The 25843-nt window shown below is 42.1% G+C and overlaps 1 protein-coding gene across 19 annotated transcripts in view; it reads left to right on the top strand.

Moving 5' to 3' along the window:
• The window catches only part of ptprda (protein tyrosine phosphatase receptor type Da), a 298862-nt gene that overhangs the window by 205260 nt on the left and 67759 nt on the right, over positions 1–25843 (top strand). For all 19 annotated transcript variants that reach the window (XM_077500599.1, XM_077500600.1, XM_077500603.1 and 16 more), the window contains one exon: positions 3078–3261. In XM_077500599.1, coding sequence (XP_077356725.1) covers positions 3165–3261 — 97 coding nt within the window. In that variant the 5' untranslated portion in view covers positions 3078–3164. The remainder of the gene's footprint in view (positions 1–3077; positions 3262–25843) is intronic.

Below are 25843 nucleotides of genomic sequence, written 5' to 3'. Positions count from 1 at the left end.
CGGTGAAGTTTTGGTGAAAAACTGCTGGTAAGCTAGCGCCACTTACAGGCAAGGAGGACTCACTTAAAGTTTTCCCCCTCCGCCATCGCTCGCTTGTACTCGTCTGCGTCACGAATACTCGAGTACTTGAAAAAAAGGCTGGTATCGGCCCCATACCGATACCTGGTATCGGTACTCGCCCATCCCTAATAATAATAATAATACATTGTTGCATTTTAGTTAGCATAGCAAAGCGCCCCAAAAATGACAAAAATCGAACAACTCGAGTCAGACCAAAGTTGAGTGAAAAGGTGTCTGGTTCCAAGTTGCGCAATGGTCTTTTTAAAGTGAGCTTTGCACTCTGCGTTGCCACCGATGCTTTTCATCCAACATTGATGACAATACAGAGAAAGAGGGAGAAAAAAAAAAAAGCGCACACAATGTTGTCTTTCTTCCCCCGGTGGTGTTATTGTGTTCCCATTCACTGCCGCCTCTATTCAAAAGGATGATAGCGATCGTGCATTATTAAACAAAGCCAGACAAACATGCGCAGTGTTAATTAGAAAAGGGTGGAGTGTGCGTGCAGGCGTGTGCGTGTGTGTTTTGCTCTTCCATGTGATTGTGATCCTTATCAGTCAAAGACAAGGAGGGAGGGGGGAGGGGGGAGGGGGGTGTTGTTGATGTTTTCCATCACGGACGCTCCCTCGTCACATTTTTTGGTTCAAGCAGCAAACCGACGACGGACTGTTGATGAGCCGGCGCGCGCGTTCGCCGACATGGCGGCGGTGGGCCGTCGTGGTCGTTTTTCGGCCTGAATGAAACATGCACTTGCACCACACGCTCTTGTGGTCTGCCAGTCCGAAACTCCACTGAGCTCGGTCCAGCCTGGATCATCAAGTCACACACGAACTGAACATTTGTTGTTTGGATCTGTGGGGAAAGTTTGTACATTGATTTTATAAAAAAAAAAAAAAAAAAAAAACCTGAAAATTGTACCTAAAAAAACTGTTCCTCGAGATTACTTGCAAATATATTTAGTGAACTGTACCTGGCCACTGATTATTTCTTGCACCACGAGTAGAATTCGTGCCACACTTGGAGAATGACTTTACTGGCTAAATGGCCAAAAGCAGTTTTTCATCATGGCGTGTGGGCGGAAGCAGCGACCTGACACAAAACTTCTACTAATTCAATAATCGGCGCTTTTTCCACCGCCGGGACTTTTGGAGAACTTTTCAGTTTACCTTGGTAAAATTCAGTTTGGGCGTTTTTCCTCCAACAACAATTACCAAGGTACTTAAATTCCCCAGGGGGCATCCAAGTACCATCTCTGCAGCAGGGTCTTGCTGAGCCAGGCAGGAACTTTAAAGGGGGGGTGGGCTGCAATGGCCCCGGCTGATTGGTCAAATTCGGGGGCGTTGTTTTTACATCGGCTGGACTCAATCAAACTCATTTGAATTAATTACCGAGAACTCGAAGACACTGTTGGAAACACAATTCTAAATTCCCTGCACAACCTTTACCAAGAACTCAAAGTTCCTGGGCGTGTTGGTGTCAAAACAACCAATGTCAGCTATTTCCACTTGGCAACATGACATATGATGTCAATGATGACGAGCACACCATTTTCCCAGCCTTCCATTTTGGTTCGAAGAGGCCATTTCAGGGTCATTTTGCTTCTGGTTTGGGTTCCTTTCCCTGATTTGTTAGTTGTATTGCATTTTTAAAAAACAAAAAAAAACAAAACAAAAAAAAGCTTTGATTTTGTAAAACTACAATGTCCCCTTTGAACTCCATCATCAGTAGATATGAAGTTGTGATAGTTATACTGACTTTTATGTTCATATTATTTCTTTTCAGAACAATATGGCAATTTAATTAATATTAGCTTCTTTATTTGTTAAAGAAAAATTATGATTCTTTTTTTATTATTTTTTTTCCAGGCTCACACTTTGCTCCTCTTTGGGGGCATGGCTTGAGCATTTTTTTTTTCTTTCCCATTCCTAGCGGCTTCCTTTATTTTCTAAAATCTTGGGGCACTGTAAAGGAAGATGCTTTCCGTTCTGTCTCCCTCTGTTGGGCATTGTTTTTCTTGGACCGCCTGTGCCCGTTTTATCTATTTTGATGCTCCGTACTACACACAATGACAATTAACTCATTCACTTGCCGCCATTTTCACATTTCACAGTCCCGTTCGCTCCCGGCTGTTTGACTGGATTTTTACTGATTTTGCAAGGCCCACAGAATATTGTGTTCAATTGCTATAAAAGCATGGAACCCATCAAATGAAAGATTAAAGTCTCTTCTTTCATCAGGAAAAAAAGTATGTTTCTATCTGTTTCCGTTTTGCACCAATTAGCATTAGAAGAGAGCTAAGTTTCTTCAGTTTTCACAAATCTATTCAAAATTGTAAGTAATTGAGCTTTTTTTCTACATGGCCCTGGTTGATCTCCTTTGCTCTGCTGCCACCTGCTGGCCGTTTGTGTAATAACTACCATTTCTGCAACCCTTCTTTGCAGTTGAGAGGCTGCATCAAAGCCTTCTGTATGCTCTAGCATTAAAAAAAAAACAACATAAAAACGTATAAATACGTCTTTGGGACACTTAAAGCATTTAAAAAAACGTATTTATACGTTATTGGGAGTAAATGAGTTAAGAACCATTCATATTGAAGAAAACCACACACTCTTGATGACGTTCGTGTTTTCAAGGCCTAGTTTGTGTTATTCGAATTGCGACTTCCGACCTCTGTATGGAGGAAATGTATTCTGGGCTTTTCGCGGTCCACGGGAAACCAAAATCGACACTGGCATGTGAGCGAATTCGTGTCTGCGTGCGTGCAATTCCTCCTATTGCGTTCTCCCCGTGCGCACACACGCGGCACAGAGTGACTATTCCATTTAGAGAAGTGTCAGAACGTAGCCCGCGAGCACGTCAGCCTCCTCCTATCCCGTGGCACCTTCCAGCCGAGGCCGCGCGGGGGTATGTCACAAATGTGCAGGGAGAGATAAAAACCCGGCGAGCAAACAGCTTTGTTTCATTCACTTCCTCACTCTCTCTCTCTCTCTCTCTCTTTTTTCGACCCCCGTCTTGCATAGGCTGTGACTACGTTCGCTGCATCTGAGAAATCAGAGCGGACTGACTCACAGGGCTCTGTGAGCCAGCGCCACCGAGGCTGCCAAAGCATGCTGGTGCCAAGCTGTCCCACCATGCGCCGCCAGGCCAGGCCCGCGCTGATGCTCATCGCCCTGGGTCTGCTCGTCCACCTCGCCGGCGCTCAAAGTAAGTGCGGGCCCGCTTCCTCCTCCTCCTCCTCCTCGCCGCCGCCCCCCTCAGCGTCACGCGTGCTCCTCCTCCTCGTCCACCTGGTCACGGTCAATAAATTGTGACGAGCGGTTGACAGCGTCGCTCGTACTTTGTCAGCTTGCCGTCCGCGAGATTGCCCGGAAGTACCCGAGTGGGGTTTCATTCGTTCCGTGACAGTGCTCATGACTCGATTTACATCGATCAATATTTCCTGTTAAAATCCATTCATGTTGTTGTACTAATGCAAAAGCAGAAATTGGTGTCATGACTGTGCCGACTTGCTATCTATGTGTTGGATGTGTGCCTTAAAAAGGGGTGTGGCCTAGTAAGTGATGTCATTCGCCGAAGTGTGGTTGGCCACTTATTTCCGTGTGAGAATCTGAGCATGAGTTGTGGTCTACAGCAGTTTCTTAACAAGCATGGAAGTGCCAAGGTGGAGTAAACATTTTTGACTGGCAAATACGTTTGAGCGAATTTCCAAATACTGTACATTTAAACATATTGAAATATACTTAAATGTATTTGCATGTAAGTGTGATTAAACGTAAAATGTTCAGTCCACATTGGCCGTTTCATGCTGTAACTGTTTGACATTTTATCACATTCAATAAGTGTGTCCGTAAATCTGGCTCTCCCTAAAGGGATACTTCACTTATTTAGCCCATTATAGCAATAAAAAGTTAATATTTTGTCGATAATTAATTTGATACTTTTATTATTTTTCACGTACCGTTAAAAACACATTTTACGACTTGCTGTCGACTGAGAATGACATCACAAGGGCTCAGGTAACCAATCACAGCTCACCGGTTTTCTCGGTTTGGTCATGTGACATTCACAAGCTGCGCTGTGATTGGTTAACTGAGACCGTGTGATGTCATTTTCAGTCGACAGCAAGTTGCGAAATGTGTTTTTAAAGGTACTAATTGGACATGAAAAATAATGAAAACATCAAATTTGTTATCGGCAAAATATTAATGTTTGACTGCCCAGAATGGCTAAATAAGTAAAGTATGCCTTTAAGTATTTTTTATTTATTTCATCTCACATGAGCAGCAGCATATTCGAAGCTAACTCGCACCTTTATAAGCAAATTGAAATCACTTGTGAGTTCAAGGTGACATCATTCTTTATTGCCCCAAAAGGAAACTTGTCTTTTACATAGAAAGGCTAACACAACAAAAAAATAAATAAAAAAAATGCACCGCCTAGTGGTTTGGCCCAAATAATAATTTTCCGGGATACTGTTTTGTTTTTGCACAAATGAAATAGGTGCATAAAAAACTGCTTTATTTCATAAATGGAAGACGAAACGTTATCTCCATCCAGTGACCCGTGACTCCCATCAAGGTGCGCTCAAGTCTCTATTTGCCAACACCTGGCCAGAGCGAAACGATCGGGTGAAGCAAGAAGTGCTGAGCCCAGCCGGGGAATGTCATGATGATGAGAAGTGTCGGGAATGGAGCTTCTCGACATCAGGCACCTGCCCGTTGATGTGTGACAATAGCTTTCAAACCTCATTGAGCTCTGGCCCTGTGACCCCCCCCCCCCCCCCCCCCCCCTCAACCCACCACCCGCATCCATGAATCATTAGCTTCGGGAGGCACAGTGGGATGAATAAAAGTTTTATCACTCCCTTTGCACCCGCTGAAATCCCCCTTAGTGTGAATATCACTGAATAGGAGAGGAGATGATGATGATGATGATGATGATGATGATGGTGTTGGCGGGGGAGGGAGGTCCAATTCACCCAAGGTCATAGAGCACCGAGCTACGCAAGGTCAAATTGACGAGCCCAAATTTTCAAACTTTTCCCATCGACCAAACGTAAAACGTACACAAGACGGCTCTCCTTAATCGAACTCCTAATCAACGTTGCAAAGTATCGTCTATGTAGTTCACAATGTTGTGTGTGACTGAAGCGGGAGAAAAGTAATCATTTTTGACTGGGATGGTGAAAAATATTCGCTCGTATGACTGATTTATGGGAGTGACAACCGCCGCAGTGACCAAAACATGTCTAATTTAAATTAAACTGCAATAATATACTATCTACCAGAGGGTGCTAGAGCTGCACAAATGGAATGCAAACCTCACATTCTCAACAGATGTGCTGCTTTTAATCGCGGAACCTGATAACGATGATGTCGTGGCATTTTTTTTAATATTGTGGGATGTTATTGTTCCATCCCTAATCGATACCTTGAAATAAGGCCGAGTATCGGCCCAATATGATACCTAGTATTGGTACTCGCCCATCCCTCTTTTAGTTAGTGACAGCTCTAGTTATTAATTCTTGACATTCATTCACTGATCATGTTAATGAGATCTCACAATAACTGGGAAACAAATCAATTCCATTATCCGACATTTTATTACTATTCATCTTTCCATTGTTTACATTTTCTAGGAAATCAAATGTCCCATCACTGGTGAGCCACTCGTGGTCCTTGAGGACTAACTGGTTGATGAAACCTGTATAGGCAAAATGACACAAAAACAAAGAAACTAGCCTCCAATGATTACTTAATTAATAATAAATTATATTTAATCTGGAAATGCAGTCAATTTATGCTACATGCTGTCGCGCTAACTAGACAATGTTGCATAATACACAAAATGGAGTTTTTGGTTCAGTATATGCAAAATGTGCTGAAACTGAACTGGGTCTCCATTGGGAGACATTTAACCAGACAATATAAAATGTTGCTGCAAAGTGGCAATTATTGGCATTCAAATAAGTGTTATTTAGTTTGATTTAGGGAAAACGAAGGTAGAAGGTTGAAAAGAAAATTGTCGCACGTTTACGACAGGAGGCATTTTCGTGCAGGCTTAATTATTGGAGTCTAAAAGCTGTTTTTTTTTTTTAATGTTCATCCCCACGTGACAATCCATGGTACGCCTCAAGGTGTAATTATCTACCTTTTCTGTCACGTGGACTCGAATGTGCCCGCCTTGACGGAGGGCGGGGGGGGGGGGAACGTTGCCCTCTGTTGATGCTCCGGACGTAGACGACGAGGCACGCGGGAGCCCAAAATGGCTGAGTCGGCCCGCTCAACAGATGGTCCGGTGCTCGGAGCCAGCCCTGCTCGGCGGATGTCGCGGCACCCAATCAACAATCGCTATTAAGGATAATGGCAAATTTGTTCCTTGTAAAAAAAAAAAAAAAGTGAAGCATGCCACAAAATAGATTGAAAAATCGTCTTTGAGGATTGTGGAACTGTTTATTTTGTGTCATCATTTTCACCCCCCCTCCCTGCCACCAACCCTTTCACCGCTCATTTTCTCCTTCATCAAATATGGTCCATTTTTAATTTGTGCGGCAAATTGGGCTTGGCGACGTTTTGAAAGAGGTGTGTAATTGTCCCCGGTGAGCCGAGGGGACGGCGAGGCAACAAGATTTACGCTTTGTGTCTTCTGCTGAACCATCACAAGGAAAACAGATAAGAATGAAACATCTCCTGGGCCGTCATGGAAAAAAAATAAATAAAGCGTGTGCGCTTTGGCTTGGTTGTTTGGAACGCTACCAAAATTCTGTGGGAAATACACTTCGAACTTCAAAGTGAGAAATATGCTCAGTGGGCATTCAGAGGATTCATTTGTTTTAGCGTGTGCCAGGATTTATAAGTTTTACCATGTTAAATGAAGGAATATTGACAGAACTTGTTGACAAATGTGAACAAAATATACAGTCAGCAAATCACGCAAAAACAAAAAACTTAAAACTTTGGAAACATTGTTTTGAAAGCATGTAAACATGAGCTAACGCAAGCTAGCTTTTACCGTTTATCAAAACAATCCAGAAGCTCATGAACATGGCGGAAAATTGGGAGCTTGATTGTTACAAGCAGCAGTGACTGATAAGTGTTTTTCATGTTAAATCTGCTCAAAGGGATTATATACATTTAGAAGTAGGGGTGACACAATAAATACTTAGAGGTACGTTCACTAAGAATGCGCTGCGTCCGGTAATAGCGCGAAATATTGCACCACAACTGCACCCGCAGTCTGCGCCCAGTTACCCACCTATGTGCACCGTGCCGTGCACTGCTGTCATGATCCCGGGATCGAGGTTGTATCAGGTTAATACATCCAAAAACGTTCTTTGCGTCACGCAAATTCCATGTGGCTATTTGCGCTGGCGTTAGTGAATTAGACGCTGCATATCAATGAGTCTCCTTAGCATTGGGGTGGGCATATTTTGCGTCAAATGTATGCAAATTACCTCATTTACATACGCACAAAAAAACAATTGCTCCAGTTTTAGCGGTTAGCGCCGTGCAAAGGCGGCGCAAACTTTTAGTGAAGTAGGCCCCTTAGACTACTACTACTGAATAGCGTGTAAATAGAATGTAAAGTTAATCAAATGTGATTATTGGTGATGATTTGAAAAAACATAATTTTGCTATCAAAAGTGAATTTGAATTGTTGTTGGCCTTTTAAAGAAGAAAAGGACAGTTCAGATGTTTGATGTCTTCTTTTTTTTTTTTTTTTTTCTTTAAATTAACACAATTACCTGTAGTACTACTTCATTACGGAATACTTTTTCCCACCGATTAGTACTTGTCTGGCGGTGACCACGTGTCCCGGCGGAGTCTGTCAGACCGCGAGCCGAAAAGTGTTTTAATTGATTCGCCCGCCACTCGTCTCTCTCTAAGCCATCAATTGCTATCGACGGGCTTCCCTTTAGCCTCCGCAGGCGTTAGCACGTTTAGCGCTGAATCTATCTAACGTGTCGACCCTTTCTTTTTTCCCCATCCTGCAGTAAAAGTTGTCCATTAAACACAAGGATGGCGGAGATGGTACGAAAAAGTAGCTGCCGCTTCTCCATATTACATTGACGTTAAGACTAAATGGGTAACTTACCTTTGCTTATGCAAAAATCTGTTAACTCATTCACTCGCCGCCATTTTCACATTTCGCAATCCCGTTCGCTCCCGGCTGTTTTACTAGATTTGGACTGATTTTGCAAGGCCCACAGAATATTGTGTACTATTGCTATAAAAGCATGGAACCTATCAAAAAAAAAAGATTAAAGTCTCTTCTTTCATCAGGAAAAAAAAAAGTATGTTTCTATCTGTTTCCGTTTTGCAGCAATTAGCATTAGAAGAGAGCTAAGTTTCATCAGTTTTCACAAATCGATTTAAAATTCAAAGTAATTGAGCTTTTTTTCTAGATGGCCCTGGTTGATCTCCTTTGCTCTGCTGCCACCTGCTGGCCGTTTGTGTAATAACTACCATTTCTGCAACCGTTCTTTGCAGTTGAGAGGCTGCATCAAAGCCTTCTGTACGCTCTAGCATAAAAAAAATAAATAAAAAAATAAATAAAAAAACACGTATAAATACGTCTTTGGGACACCTAAAACATAAAAAAAAACGTATTTACGCGTTATTGGGAGCAAATGAGTTAATTGCAATAGTCCAATTTGACGTCATTGTTACGTTATGGGTTCTTAAATGTATTTCATGATACCCGATGCCACACAAGACGACAAAAGCATCACCCGGCGCGGTTCCGTTTTTTGCAAAGGTCGCTACGCGGCTCCCAGAACGCACGCGACGACGTTATGTTAGCACAGCAGGATAACCTCGCAGCTAGTCCGAAGGCTAATGATCCTCCATTCCCCAGCTGACAGCGGCTGTAATGTGTGTGTTTTATGCATGCATGGCCTAATCTGAATTATTGTAAAGTAGTGTTGTATTTGCATATGAGCTCCGGGGCTATACCGAAATTAGCATTTTTACAACAGCTCAAATTAAATCCCTCTGCTTAATTTGCCCGCATGCTAATTTGATTTGAGTGTATTGCCTTTTACACACACACACACACACACACACACGCACGCTCACACGCATACATTAAGAACGCTCAAGTATGTTCTCTTAAGAGTAGCCCATATGAACACACATATGCAAGTATGTGTTTGCCTCCCCACTTAATAACATTATGCCCAGGGAAGAGCAGGTCAACTCGACGTCAGCGTAATTCCCGCCACTCCGCCGAGATCGTTCATCATCCTGCCGGACGTTTGCTCCGGTGGAAATCCCATTGTCGCCCTCCACTCGCTCATTTCAAGGCGGCGAGTTTCGTGCCCAGCTCGAATCTGTCGCGTGCTTAGGAATTGGGTGACCATGACGTCATAGGAGTGCAGTTCAACTAAAATTACATTTGATTCAATTGTAGTATTTTGATTTTTTTTTTTTTCACCTAGCCACATAAAATTCAGCCGTGTCTATCATGACTTGAAATTTTGGCCGTTTCACAGCTCTTTTAAAACACAAACTCATCCCAAAGATTTTGTCTAATTGCGTCCAAATATCCGTACTAGAAACATGCAACATTGCAAAGAATTTGAGTCCCCATCTTTGTTTTTACGCAGAGCATGATAATTAGGGGTGTTAAAAAAAAAAAATCGATTCGGCAATACAGTATATCGCGATATTACATTGCGCAATTCTTGAATCGATTCAATAGGCGGCCGAATCGATTTTTAAACATCCATTTTTAATGGAAAAATATTCACCAAAACGTCTTTGGGTTCACACCTTAAGCATGAAATAATGTTATATGAATGGAACATTAAGCCTTAATATTTGATTTCAATGCTGTTCAAACATGAAACCGATTACAACCTGTATAAGACTGAAGTTTCAGATCAATAAATACATTTTCATACAAATCTTACGCTGTACAAGTTTATTGATTAGTATTTTCTACATTTGAATTAAAAAAAATCGCAACAATCGACTTATAAATTCGTATCGGGATTAATCGGTATCGTGACCTATGAATCGTGATACGAATCGAATCGTCAGGCACTAGGCAATTCACACCCCTAATGATAGTTAAACTTGATGAAGACGATTTGCCCAAAAAAAAAATAAACATGAAACCACAGGTGTCAAACTCGTGACGTTAAATTTCAACGTAAAAAGTTGAAATTCATAAGCCGGCGTATGCCACATATGCAAATGTGTCATTGCCGTGATAAAAACCACAATGGAACCAATATCTTGACGTCGCAGGTTTACTTATCCCTGGACACTCGTGGTTTCATTGAATCGGCGAGACCGTTGCCGTTAATCAATCAACAGGTGCAGAAGCCCTGTCAAACGTCGCGCACATCCCGACGCGAAGAAAACGCAAGAGGCCCGAGCACGTCTCACAGAAAAAGAAAAAAAAAAAAAACTTCTGCTTTTCCCTTCTTTCCCCGACACTGAATTTGTCAAGAGGAGGAACCGAGTCCCGATGAATTAGACTCCATTTTGTGGTCATCCTCTTCTTTTTCTTCATCTTGCTCACGGTCCTCACAGGGACCCCATCGCCATTTATCACGCCGCCATCTTGACGGCCTCCCCAAGCCGCGGAGCCATTAGACTATCTCTGCGTTGCGTTGCGCGCGCCTATGAGCGACATTTATCATCTTTTGTCCCAACTTTTTATCTCGCCCAGTGCCCTGTCGGGAGCCCTAACCGCGACTGGCCGCCGTAATGAAGCGCTGGGAGGTTAGTCGCCACAAAATAAGCTAATTAAAGCTAGCAAACAAAAGGAAATGGAAGGGGAGTGTGTGTGGGGGGGGCTTTGTGAAAATGCCAGAGAAGGAGAGCTCACAGATGGCAGCGAGGAAGCTGAAGCGGTGAGGTGGCAAAACGCCCTTGTTGCCGCCTCATCTCTGTATTTTTAGGACGCTAGTTTGTCCTGGGATGTCCTTTTTAGCTTGAGCTTGGACGTGCCCGATGAACAGATCATGACAATGCGCGGCTAAAGACGTTTAACTCATTCGCTCTCAGCCATTTTCACATTTCGCAATCCCGTTCGCTCCCGGCTGTTTTACTGGCTTTGGACTGATTTTGCAAGGCCCACAGAATATTGTGCTCAATTGCTATAAAAGCATGGAACCGACCAAAAGAAAGATTAAAGTCTCTTCTTTCATCAGGAAAAAAAAAGTATGTTTCTATCTGCTTCCGTTTTGCAGCAATTAGCATTAGAAGAGAGCTAAGTTTCATCAGTTTTCACAAATCTATTCAAAATTGTAAGTAATTGAGCTTTTTTTTTCTACATGGCCCTGGTTGATCTCCTTTGCTCTGCTGCCACCTGCTGGCCGTTTGTGTAATAACTACCATTTCTGCAACCGTTCTTTGCAGTTGAGAGGCTGCATAAAAAAAAACGTATAAATACGTCTTTGGGACACATAGAACCAAAAAAAACAACAACGTATTTACACGTTATTGGGATGAGTTAAAGATGGGTTCCTGGTCGTTAGGGGCCAACAAGACAGCGAGTTCTTGTTTGACTTTGAGACCCTAATGGGTTGCATTAGTGTTTTTTTTGTTGTTTTTGTGTTTTGTACCACAGTGTTGTTCATTCCTCTGTTTGGTTCAGGCTCTGGTTGCCCGTTTGAATTTAAGACCCTATTTTCCTTGAAATATTAGGTCTGATTCAGAATTCCTAGACTGCCAACAATACAGTCTCAGCGATGCGTTGGATTCAACTTCCTGGCTTCCAGATCCAAATGTCAAGACCTCCATGATTGGTCTTACTCGGCCAGGATGAGGAACAATTCCGAGCCTTATCGGCACATCTCTGTAAGCAGTATCGAGTGGATGCGGCAAAATGTCAGGCCAGGGTATTAGCGGGGCGATTATTAATCCATATCTTGCTGGGTAGACAATTTAATTATAGCCCAATCAATAGTTCCCGATCTTATACAATGCAGAGCAGTGATCGGGTGGCGAAATGAAATTTCTTTGTGGTATACTCAAACCTGTATGAAGTGTCGATACTACCACCCCGATACGTACTAGGTGATGTAGCATACCTGTAGAAAAGTGTTCGGTGTTAATTCAACACTTAAAGAGTTTTAAATTTAACACTGTGTCCGAGTGTACTTGGTGCTTATCCTAATTGGTGTTGGTCACTCTTATCACTGTATGGTGTTAATACAATCTAACACTACAGATTAACTCATTTGCTCCCAATAACGTGCAAATACGTTTTTTTTAATGTTATAAGTGTCCCAAAGACGTATTTACACGTTTTTTTGTTTGTTTTAATGCTAGAGCATACAGAAGGCTTTGATGCAGCCTCTCAACTGCAAAGAACGGTTGCAGAAATGGTAGTTATTACACACACGGCCAGCAGGTGGCAGCAGAGCAAAGGAGATCAACCAGGGCCATGTAGAAAAAAAGCTCAATTACTTACAATTTTAAATAGATTTGTGAAAACTGATGAAACTTAGCTTTCTTCTAATGCTAATTGCTGCAAAACGGAAACAGATAGAAACATACTGTTTTTTTCCTGATGAAAGAAGAGACTTTAATCTTTCTTTTGGTAGGTTCCATGCTTTTATAGAAATTGAACACAATATTCTGTGGGCCTTGCAAAATCAGTCCAAATCCAGTAAAACAGCCGGCAGCGAACGGGATTGCGAAATGTGAAAATGGCGGCGAGTCAATAAGTCAAAGAACTCTTGAGTAAATATTACTCCCAGCAGTGTTAATTATTTAGTTTGGTAGAAAATCAACTCAAGCGATCTTTATAGTGCTACATCGAGTTAGACAAGATTAACACTGGGGACTCAAATAGCTCTGGTAAAAGTGTTAATTTTACCCATTTCTGTGTAGTTACTGTGGGTGCTCATGGAGTTTAAAAAGAGATAACGTATTAGGTACAGATCAAAATTGCTTTGTGAAAAAAATGTCATCTACTGTAGCTGGTGACAGCATTACCTTACAGATGTTAATATGCCCACTTGAGATGGCATCATTTGGACACAAGCAAACAAAGCAGCCTGGCGTGGGACTAATTGCGCAACTACAGCTCGTTGTTTTTCACACGGACATCTGCAGGATGAAATTTGGGACGGGAGGCAGTGCGGCCAATTAGATGCCAACACGTAATAAGAGACAGCGGATCTTGAGGCGTGATTTTTTTTATTTTTTTTCCAGGGTAGGAAATCTTATTTGTAAGGTAAAGAAGTACCGCATGGGCACAAATCCAAAAGTCGCGCCGGCGCCGCCCTGCGCTAACGATGAGGCTGGGAGGGAGATGGGAGACGGATTAAAGGGATCTTGGTGGAGGGATTGTCAAACACGGAAGTAGAAGTTTGTGATTAAATATGTCAGGCGGCTTGTTTGCTATCACAGGAGCTTTAACGGTTCAAAGGATTCACAAATCCATCGGAGGGACCAGCGCTGCAGAATGCGGAAGCACGTCACACGTACAAATCACGATACAGGGGTCACGATACGATATGTATCGCGATACATATGTATCCCAAATACTTGATCTTCAAGGCGATACGTATCCCGATATTTCACATTCATTTACTTGTATTTTTATAATAAAAGATACGATACGTATCACGATACAGGGGGTCACGATTCGATACGTATCGCGATACATATGTATCCCAAATACTTGATCTTCAAGGCGGTACGTATCCCGATATTTCACATTCATTTACTTGTATTTTTAGAATAAAAGATACGATACGTATCACGATACAGGGGGTCACGATTCGATACGTATCGCGATACATATGTATCCCAAATACTTGATCTTCAAGGCGGTACGTATCCCGATATTTCACATTCATTTACTTGTATTTTTAGAATAAAAGATACGATACGTATCACGATACAGGGGGTCACGATTCGATACGTATCGCGATACATATGTATCCCAATTACTTGATCTTCAAGGCGATACATATCCTGATATATTACATTAATTTACTTGCATTTTATAATAACAGTCATATGTATACCTAAAGGAAATTGTTTTTGTTCGTAGCTCTTCTGGTTTACCACCAAGCGGCATCACCTGGTCTAAATGTGTACACACGGCAGAGCGAGGAGCAGTTTTCACAGACACACCGGGGAAATGTATGAGCCGATATGAGCAAAAAATATCAACGTATTAAAATTACAGCTCTAAAATGTGCTTATTTGAAATATTTGGGGAAATAAAAACAGCATTTTTTTTTTCATGTAACACATTCCATTTCGTTTTGAAACAAAATATATGAAAATTGGTACATTAAGACACACGTTCCACGTTAAGTTTATCAGTAAATAAATGTTGATATCCTTCCTCTGCTTTCATTTTTCTGAGCAAGACACAGTGTCCAATCACGGGTGAGCTATTTTTGCGTTAATTGAAGGCAATTAACTTCAAAGACGCTGCTAGTTTTTATTTTTTAGCTACAATGTAAGCTGCAAAGGCAAACGTTAACTGCCTGAACGATTCTGACGCCTGCGTATCGATACGTGTATTGTAAAGAGACTCGCAACGATATATTGCCGTATCGATTTTTTTTAGCACACCCCTATTCTCAACCCACCCGTTGGATTCCCGAGGTACCGCGATGACGCAAATCCACTGTGCACCGGGCACTGAATCAAACGGTGGTGATTGTTTGTTATACCTGCTGAGTAAGACGAGAAACGAAAAATGACGTCGGGAAAGCCCGTTATGATGGGTGGTCTATAACTGTCAAGGGGCTCTGTGTGTTAACGTATATTTCCTTTTTTATCGCGCGACAGGCACTTAGAAAGTCTTGGCCTGGATTCAAATGGAAATGGTCGAGGCCAGTGGTGGCGCGGGAGCTTTTTCACCTCTCGGCGAAGGCTTTCAACTAACGAATAAACCGTAATAAATACATCTCGGCCTCCCCAAAATGTCAACACGGAGGGGGGGGGGGGGGGGGGGGGGACGCGCTAACAAGAGAGAAGGGGGCGGACTGACAAGGGAGAGTGATAAAGTAAGATAAAGTGCGTGAAGGAGCGGAAGGTGAGAAAGACAGCTCTCCAAAGACGTACTTCACTCCATCACGCCACCCGATGTAAATGGACTGTGACAAGACGAGCCGGCGGCGTAAAAGATTCCCGATGCGCGTCAAGCGGCGGCGGCGGCGGCTGCTTTTAGGTAGCTCAGGCGGAGGCGGAGCTCTTTCTTTCACAGCCCTCCGGGAAGGCGAAAATCCCGAGGCGGTCTCCACGGAGACGAATGGCTTACACCATTAACCCCCCCCCCCCCCCCCCCCCCAACTGCCCCCCCCCCCCCACCGCAGAATCGCAGTGCACACAGGCTGCACAAATGCGCTGAGATCAGTGCAATGCGTTGCAATCTCAGGACACCTGGAGTGAAAGCAAAGCGCGGCAGCCTCGGGCCAAAGCGCGCTCACACGCTTTTGAGGAAAGCAAACGAGAACAGCACCCTGCCCACAAAAGGTGCCATTTTTGCTCCTTTGGACAAAAGGCCAGCATTACTACATTCAACTATTTGTCAGCTAGTCGGTGAAAAACTCACCATCTGCAGTTTTTGTGAACTTTCTTAAATCATTTACTCCCAATAATGTGTCAATATGTTTTTTTAAAGTGTTTTAAGTGTCCCAAAGACGTATTTATACGGTTTTTGTTGGGGGGGTTTTTATGCTAGAGCATTCATCAGGAAAAAAAAAGTATGTTTCTATCTGTTTCCGTTTTGCAGCAATTAGCATTAGAAGAGAGCTAAGTTTCATCAGTTTTCACAAATCTATTTAAAATTGTAAGTAATTTAGCTTTTTTTTTTTTCAACATGGCCCTGGTTGATCTCCTTTGCTCTGCTGCCACCTGCTGGCCATTTGTGTAATAACTACCATTTCTGCAACCGTTCTTTGCAGTTGAGAGGCTGCATCAAAGCCTTCTGTATGTTCTAGTATAAAAAAATAAAAAATAAAAAAAAACGTATAAATACGTCTTTGGGACACTTAGAACATAAAAAAAACGTATTTACCCGTTATTGGGAGCAAATGAGTTAATATAGGTAGGTTTAAAAGTTTTGGGGGCCATTTGCGGCACGACTTGATCCCCGTTACTTGCGTGTCCATTAATTTGGTAATTTTGTCTCGGAAAATGTAGAAGATTACAAAAAATAAGGATTTGCGAAAAGAAGGTATTTCGACAATGACGTTCAACTCTTATACACCGTTACAGTTGTGTCACATTAAATGGTCAATGCTAATAGCTAAACCGCCTATATGCAGTGCTAATTTGTAATTATACAAGTCTGACCTTTGCCCCTTTTTGGCACCTTAATAGTGCCCACAGCAAGTCAAAGTGACATACGTGAATGTCACTTCATGGTGGAATTGCCGCAGTGAAGAGTGCACTTCGATAAAGGGTCATTTGTAGCGCGGCTGCCTATTAATTACATCGCCACTTGCACAACATGTCAGTATTATTGGCGATGATTCGCTTTGCTCAAAAGTGGGAAGATCACAGGCGGCGGTGGTGGTGGGGGGGGGGGCTCGGGGGGGGGGGGCTGGGTTGGGGATTTGGAAATGCTCGGCTTTTGTGCCATTCTTTGTCGAGAGCTTGAGCGATCCATACGCCGAGCCAAATGGCCGTAAATAATACCCTTGCCAAAAGAGGTCGGCATTCAGCGAGTTAATAACAGGCCACACGCGGCGTTTAGACATAATTGCGCGCCATGTTTTTGACGGGGGGCTCGAGGAGGAGACGCATTTGGACGCAAACGGCGAACACAAGAAGCATCAGGGACGTGTCGTCGTGTGTGTGTGTGTAACACTTGTCAGCTGAAAAGCTAGAAAAGATCATTGAATTCCGGAAAAGATATATATTATTTATATTTTATGTTTACAGTCAAAATTGTTGTTTTTTTGTTTTTTTTTGTGTTTTGCGGTGAGCAATAAATGCTTCACCGACACACAATGACAAAAGCTAAAATGATCTGTTTTCATCTTTTATCAATATGTGGTTCAAATTTAGCAGCCAATGGACCACATTTGTTTTTGAAGGAAATGGTGGAAATGACTCTAAAATGGCAGAATTAATTTGACTTTTTTTTTTTATTATTATTATTTTTGCGGCTCTCCTGGCGACACATGGGCCAGAATTTCATAAGTTGGTTTGGTGACTGAATTTTTGAACACAACTTTTAGGGTTGTTTGTTTTGTACATGGTGGCGCGGTGGACGAGTGGTTAGCACATCCGCCTCCCAGTTCTGAGGACTCGGGTTCGAATCCAAGCTTCGACCTTCCTGGGTGGAGTTTGCATGTTCTCCCCGTGCCCGCGTGGGTCTTCTCCGGGTACTCCGGTCTCCTCCCACATTCCAAAGACATGCATGGCAGGTTAATTGGGTGTTCCCCCGCCTACTGCCCAGAGCCAGCTGAGATGGGCTCCAGCACCCCCCGAAAACCCTTGTGAGGAATAAGTGGTCAAGAAAATGGATGGATGGATGTTTTGTACATTGTTACTATATATGGTTGAAATTTTGCACCAATCGTACAAAATCTCTCGGACTCGTCAGACCGCTGGAAACTGAACGCTACTCTCAATTGGCTGTTTCAAAATAAAATGACGTGCTGCGTTCTTGAGAATTTGGACATAGCCGCCAATCAAATTTCATTTGAAATGTTTTGCAATGTTTTACCACAAATGGTAGAATGTTTTTTTGTTTTTTTCGTTTTATTTATTGTTTGTCTATTATCTGCTACATTGACTGTTAAATGCTTCCGTATCAAAGTTGCCATTTGGAATGTGAACAAACGTATTTTTAGCATTTTAATTCCGAGTGTGGCGTTAATCAAGACCTCGCGTTGCTGCTTTGTGCTCCACGCTCTCCGTTAATGCGAGTGCCTTCCGGGTGCAAGCATTAATGAACAGTCTCGTCCGCGTGCGAGCTCGCCGTTTAACCTTTAATCTATGTGAGAAAACGGATCAAGACGTTAACTCACTGGAACGCAGACGTACCTCACGGCATTTTGCAACAATCTCAGCAGTTTTTTTTTTTTTCAAATTTTATTCTCCCTCGCTCAGGTTTTTAGTGCCGCTCGTAAAAAATATTCAAAATATAGACAGGAGGCTGTTACTCAGTGTCATTTTTAGATACATGAAGACAACGGAAGGTAAATTAAACTGTATTTTTTTTTTTTTGCAGTAGATTTTGTGTCCCCGTTTCTACAAATATTGCACTTGAGGGCAAACATGACACATGACTGCTGTAAACGCTATATTGTGAACTCCCGCGTATTTTTTTGGTTCTCTGTTCATCAATTCACGTTTTTATGGTGTTGTGAAATGATTTTGAAGTGACAGCATGTCTTTTTCTGCACACTCCCATTTTCCATCTATAGTCAGTCGGTTTTCGAACATCATCCGTTCCAGAAGGCTGTTCTAAAATCGATTTGTTCGAAATCCAAAACAATTTGTCCCATTATAATTAATGTAACTAATTTTAATCCGTTCCAAGTCTATAAAAACTTTTTCCAAGTTTTTTTGTTTTACCGTTTTACCATAAACTGCACTGTATACTGTTTACCATGAATAGAAAAGGGTAGAAATAGACACTGTTTTATTTAGATATCCTCTCTAAAATGGTGAAAAAACAACAAAAACAAAATGCAAACATTTCTTTTTTAAATTCAATAGTACTGCGCACTACTTTCCTCTTTTCTTCACCAGCTTTACCACTTGCACTTGCTTTCTTTGGACCCATGATTAGGGGCTAATACACGATGCAAAACTAAAAAAATAATAATAATGAACAGGTCTGCTCCGAACGAACTTTGAACACGAATGTGCTACAGAGGAAGCACCAAGTTAGCATGGCTCCCGAGTGAGTCGCGTTCAGGTACGCTCGGCTTTTTTTCAGTTTGGTTGAGAGCCAAATTTTTGGACGAGTTCTGAGGCAAATTTTCTGGTTGAAAAACCGATTTGGTTGAGAACAGAAGCGTTCGAAAACCGAGGTTTGACTGTACTGCATTTAAACGTGGCAGTAGGCTTGACATGTTCAAAGCATATTTGCCACATATACATACAAATATACAGTATTTTTCTCCCTCTCTCTCTCTCTTCGCCACGAGTGTGCAGCCCTGGCATGATAACTGTTGGTCGTTTTGCTGAAGCGCTACCACCATTTAATGAATCGTTCCATTGCCTAGTGGATAACAAAATGAACACAAATGCCTTTGCTGCGTTCCAGGCTGCCGCTGCCTATCCTATCAGATAATTAACTTTTTTCTTTTTTTTTTTTTTCTTTTTTTGCCAAGAGACTGCGCTGACTACCAAGCAGCCTGCACAATTAGAATTACTTATCTCTGCTCTTTTTTTTTTTTTTTTTTTTTCTTTTTTTTCTTTTTTTTATAAGAGGCAAAACAAACAAATCCAAATTTCCTTCTTCCAGCTCTCACACACGAGTTGGTTTGCAAAATTCAGACGCCAAATGAAAGTATCCCCATTGTTTCGCATCGGTGGCGGAAAAAAACCTCAGCCCAGCTGTCGTGATGTCTCAACTGTGAGGCGTTTCAATATTTATGCCGGTGTTTGTTTTCCGCCGTGACGGGAGGAAGTGGAGCCTTTTCATGTCTTGCTTGTGCTGCTTCGTCTCCTCGCAGCTTTTAAAGCCATCTGTTTGAGTGGGCCATTTTATTAAGTGACAAACTGGATCCCACTAGCGCGCTAATGCGTCCCGCGGGGGGGAGGGAAGGAGTGTGCGATGAAGATGTGAGAGAGGCCAGAACTAGTTTGTTTCCTCCCTTAATTCTTCACCCTCGGCAAAGGCTGCACAGAAAGCGAGAGCGTCCTAAACACGTGACGGGTGTCGCAGGGTCTGTCAGCGTCTTGCATGTGGGACGGGAGCATTAGATCATCCTTTTGAAGCACTTGCGTGCTCATTTAAGTGCTCCAAATTCCAAGTAAAGTGTTTTTTGACAACAATCAATAAGCATGTGCAGAGGACAGGCACGTCCTGTTGGATGTTTGCAGGCTTATAATATTTGTGTAGTTTTCACCATATGAAGTGAATTTGTGGCTTAGTTAACCAAATTGATTATAATTAACCAGAGATACATAACATGGTTAACCATAAATACACAACTGGGTTACCCATAAGTAACCTTGTTCTACCCAAAGGTAATTTTGCAATTTACTGTCTCGTCTATCTGGTTTGAATTAAGTCGCAGTCTGACAAATTTGTTACATGTACCGTATTTTCCGCACTATAAGGCGCACCTTCAATACATATTTTCAAACTTTTTCCATATACAAGGCGCTACAGTAGAGGCCGGGGTTACGTTATGCATCCATTAGATGGTGCTGCGCTAAAGGGAATGTCAACAAAACAGTCAGATAGGTCAGTCAGACTTTATTAATAGATTACAAAGCAGCTTTCTGACAACTCCCATTCACTCCCAAAATGAATAAACAGCTGTTTTATTATTTTCTCTGAGGTCAAGTATTAGTATTAGCTAGCGATCCAAGATGGCGGGATCTTCTGCGCATGCGCGTCACCGATCGTGCAGGGTCACCGACAGCGTCCTGACAGCGAGACCTGTTGCGGCTCAATATCGATCCATATATAAGGTGCACTGGATTATAAGGCGCATGGTCAGCTTTTGAAAAAATTGAAGGCTTTTAGGTGCGCCTTATAGTGCGGAAAATATGGTAGTTTGTTTTTTGAAATGGACAAAGTGAGCCTAAAATTGCCACTTCTGGTTTATTCATGAGAAACATGCCTATCTAATTTCACATAGTGAAGTCAAACTGGCTCCGGGGCTCAATTTTAAACTCAGCTTATTGAGTTTTTTTTTTTTTTTGTGTGTTATTAGTGACGTGATCATAGACATAGTCCGACAAACGTGTTAAATTACGACACAAATTCAATTAATGGTAACAAAAATGGATATGACAAGGATTGGCGTCCTTAGAAGGTGCCACGCAATGCATTCTGGGAACCATATATATGCAAAATAGGTCGATTTAACACATCCAGAACTGACACCGGCAAAGTGTTGCCGCGTACTATTTGCATTTGTGTTATTTTTCGGAACAACATGATGACAGTTGAGCTCCGTAATTTAGGGCTGGTCCAAAAATCTCCTTATAAATGACGGTAATTTTTGTGAAGTTATATACCGTTATTTTACCGATGCGGCCCACTTGGTAATATATTTTCCTCAATGCGGCCCCTGAGCTAACCTGAGTTTGACACCCCTGCTCTAAAAGGATAATTTAGAAAAATTAATCATCCGGTTTTCTTCATAATGTGTTGTCATCAGTTTGAAGTGGCCATTCCAACTCGACTGTCAATTTTGGGAAATCTTGTCATGTTGCTCGTTTTATGGTGCGTAATCAAATTTCGCATCCAAAAATTTAGGTAGCAATCGGGAAAATTCTCCGAAGAGTAGGCGCACTAGAAATGTGACCGTTGAAATCGTATTCCTTCCCAATTCAGTAATTTTGAAGCATCTGTCGACGATGGAGGCTCATTGGTGGCGCCGTGAATCGCCGTCCTATTCCTGGTGCGCTAATGAACAATCATTGGCAGGGCCGGATCCCCCCCTTTTCAAGTCGGCGCTAATTGGAATTACGATTCGGGTTTCCGGCGAGGATGGCAGCCCAACATGCGACGCCAGTCAGCCAACAGTTCTAATTAAGCCGCGGCTCCTCTCCCTTTTTTCTTGTGTGCCTAAAACCCCCTTTTGTGAGCGCGCACAATGTGGAGTTTGTTTCCCTCGGCGTCACAAAAGACGCTTTTTTTTTTTTTTATCACAATGCCGCAGATAGCGAGCGGCGGCCCTCAAGAAAACGCCGGCGTTTGTTCCCTCGCTGTTTGTTTCCTCATATTTAAAACGGGAGGTCAGAGGTGGACGTTTTTAGCCGCTCGGTGAAACTTCATCAATATCACCCCGCTCGGATACGGCGCGGCGAAAAGATGTCAGCGGAGGTTAATGGCGTCGCCTAAATGCTCCTTTCTTCCACTTGAAAATGAGGCGTGGTTATTGTGCGGCGTGCGTCGGGATTAATTATCGCCCAGCGCAACCCGACCTCACCCTTGCACGTTAAATATTCCGAGAGGAAATGGGGGCCCCCTTTCATGCAAATGAAATTAAACATGTCAGTCAGCGGGATTGTATGAATCCGGCTCTCCCTCCGACTCGGAATGGAACTGAAAGTGGCTTTATTGGCTCTCTTTGATTCATGTGCTTTCACGGCCCCGTCGGGCCACTCGGAAATGCTGATGAATGACGCCGACTTTGGCTGTAAGTTGAGCTCGTATCAAAGAAACTTTTAATGGCGGAGCGCGTGCCAAACGGCTATTTGTTGCGTGACGCCGCGGGGACGGCCATTAGCCCGGCTAGAAGTGGCCAAAAATCTACACGATTGCTTTTTATTTATTTATTTATTTATTTATTTAATAATAATAAATAATAAATAAAAATTTATAAAAATCCCATTACCCTTCACCTTAACCAGATACTTCAGAGTCTCGCCAGAGTCGTGAGGTTCAAATGGTCAGGAGACCAGAGAAAAGGTCAGAAAAGATAAAAAGAAAAGAAAGCTAAATCAAAGTAAAATCCAGCACCAACCAAACACTTCCTGCCTTCCCCATGGTTACAAAATCAAAGTCTTACGCCAACCCCGGAAGCCTCTAAATTCCAACATATTAACTCATTTGCTCCCAATAACGTGTAAATACGTTTTTTTTAACCAAAGACGTATCTATACGTTTTGTTTTTTTTTGTTGTTGTTTTTTATGCTCGAGCATACAGAAGGCTTTGATGCAGCCTCTCAACTGCAAAGAACGGTTGCAGAAATGGTAGTTATTACACAAACGGCCAGCAGGTGGCAGCAGAGCAAAGGAGATCAACCAGGGCCATGTAGAAAAAAAGCTCAATTACTTACAATTTTAAATAGATTTGTGAAAACTGATGAAACTTAGCTCTCTTCTAATGCTAATTGCTGCAAAACGGAAAAAGATAGAACCATATTTTTTTTCCTGATGAAAGAAGAGACTTTAATCTTTCTTTTGGTAGGTTCCATGCTTTTATAGCAATAGAACACAATATTCTACGGGCCTTGCAAAATCAGTCAAAATCCAATAAAACAGCCGGGAGCAAACCGGGATTGCAAAATGTGAAAATGGCGGCGAGTGAATGAGTTAAAGAGATCTCAAGAGACCAGAGGAAAGACTAAAGAGAGGAAAGAGTGAAGGATAGATAAAGCAGAGCGAGATCCATTCTACACAATTGCTAACGCCGGATCGGATTTGCTGGCGAAATGAAAATCCGCCGGGCTTCTTTCATCCCTGCTATCAGATAATGGAGGTGAAGCAGCATGTGGCTCATTATCCAAGGTGACTGCAAACGATTGCTGCGGTCGCAACGCGGCTCGTTTGCGCTGAGCAATCGCTCCTCCTTTTGTTGCGAGAAATATCTTAGCCCTTAGACATGGTGAAGCAGCATGTGGGTCCTCATCCAAGGTTATTTTTAATAATAAGAACTTTCACGCATTTTAAGAGACCCAAGGCCGCTCAAAAATAACTCATGGGGGTAATTAAAATGTATCTGTGGTTGAGAATGTGTGCGTGTGTGCGTATCCATGTTTCTGAACATATACTCTAGTGAACAGATGGTGCTTTAGGAGTTTTTTATTTTATTTTTTTTAAATGTCTTGGGAAACAGAATCACAGGTTTTACTTGGAATATTTTTGGTTAGTTTTGAATAGTTTTACTTTTGTCATCATGTGGCATCTCAGGACATTACAGCAAGAGCACAAAAATATGCAGATATTTTATGAATAGATGACTTTGGATTGCACAGAAAAGCGCCAAGAGGCGGGGCTCCACCGTATTGTTGCAGTGCCGGCACGCCGACAAAAGGGCGAGCGGCGATGGCGATTTGGTCAGCCGTGTCTGTGAAAACGCCATTACCTTCACATCGCGCCTCAGTCGCTAGTCCATTGTGCCACCACGCACCGGCACCACCTTCCCCTCCGCCCACCAGCTCCCGCCCCGCCCCAAACGACGCCGAATCTTCAGCGCGTTGACGATTGGCGGAGACGTCACGGTGGTATCCCGTGCTTAATTTGCGGGATCGGCAGAGGCCCACCTGCCCCGTCTGTTTGTCGGCGAGTCCCGCGGGTTAATTTGTTCCTCGCTCCCGCCGCCGCCGCCGCACACACGCAAACAGATGAGGCACTTTAGATGGTCGGCATTACCTAATGGCCTGCCGCAAAGTGATTGATAAAAGGAGGCCGGTGGCCCCCGCAGGAGGACAGATGGAGATCGCCGAACAATAAATCTGACACTCGGGTTTTTTCGCCATCATATTGTCGCTGGTGGAAATAAAAACAACAGTATGTGGGATCCAGTTCGCTCACAAATATTGAATACATAGGTACATTCTTTATTTTTTTTTTATTATTTTTTTTTTTCTTAAACCAAGTACGGTAATTGTTTCTCTCCTGTGAAGGAAAACTATTATGATTGATTTTTATTTATTTATTTATTTATTTTTTATAAAACAATCGCCCCCCCTCCCCAAAACTGATGCTAAAATAATGCTTAAAAAAAAAAGCATTTTTTTTGTGTTTGTTTGTTTTTTTTAAACCAAGTACGGTAATTGTTTCACTCCTGTGAAGGAATTAAATTATATTATTTTTTTTTATTTTATTTTTTTTATAAAACAATCGCACACCCCCCTCCCCAAAACTAATGCTAAGACAAAAACATGTTTGTTTGTTTTTTTGTTTTTTTTTGTTTAGTTTTTTTTGACTTGGATAAATGCAGCATTTTTAGCATTAGGCACATAAGTATGCTCGAATGAATTTCATAGGAATACATATGTATATATGTACGTGATACATACGCAATACATATTTGCAAACTCGTGCAACGTATTTGCCTTCTGGGCGAAATGCCAAAACCATAATGTCATGGTGTATTGACTTGTGCATGTGCATACCCCATAGAATTATGGGAAAAAAAATACTGAATGGAAATCATGCACTACAGGCATCATAAAACCTTTTAAATTAAGACTAAAAATTCCTGAAAAAAAACATTTGTAACGTATGATGTAGGTACACGTATTTACATATATGTAATATCCGTAATACGTATTTGCACACTTCGTTCAAATGAGTTTGCAAATATGTTCAAACGAGTTTGCAAATATGTTCAAACGAGTTTGGAAACTCGTTCAAACAAGTTTGCAAATATGTTCAAACGAGTTTGGAAACTTGTTTGAACAAGTTTGCAAATATGTTCAAACATGTTTGGAAACTCGTTCAAACGAGTTTGCAAATATGTTCAAACGAGTTTGGAAACTTGTTCGAACAAGTTTGCAAATATGTTCAAACATGTTTGGAAACTCGTTCAAACCAGTTTGCAAATATGTTCAAACGAGTATGGAAACTCGTTCAAACAAGTTTGCAAATATGTTCAAACGAGTTTGGAAACTCGTTCAAACAAGTTTGCAAATATGTTCAAACGAGTTTGCAAATATGTTCAAACAAGTTTGGAAACTTGTTTGAACAAGTTTGCAAATATGTTCAAACATGTTTGGAAACTCGTTCAAACGAGTTTGCAAATATGTTCAAACGAGTTTGGAAACTTGTTCGAACAAGTTTGCAAATATGTTCAAACATGTTTGGAAACGCGTTCAAACCAGTTTGCAAATATGTTCAAACGAGTTTGCAAATATGTTCAAACGAGTTTGGAAACTTTTTCGAACACGTTTGCGAATATGTTCAGACATGTTTTGGAAACTCG

This window comes from Festucalex cinctus, chromosome 16, assembly GCF_051991245.1.
Source record: "Festucalex cinctus isolate MCC-2025b chromosome 16, RoL_Fcin_1.0, whole genome shotgun sequence".
Lineage (NCBI taxonomy): Eukaryota > Metazoa > Chordata > Actinopteri > Syngnathiformes > Syngnathidae > Festucalex > Festucalex cinctus.
The sequence above is the reverse complement of the archived record's forward strand: the minus strand, read 5'-3'. Positions and strand labels throughout refer to the sequence as shown.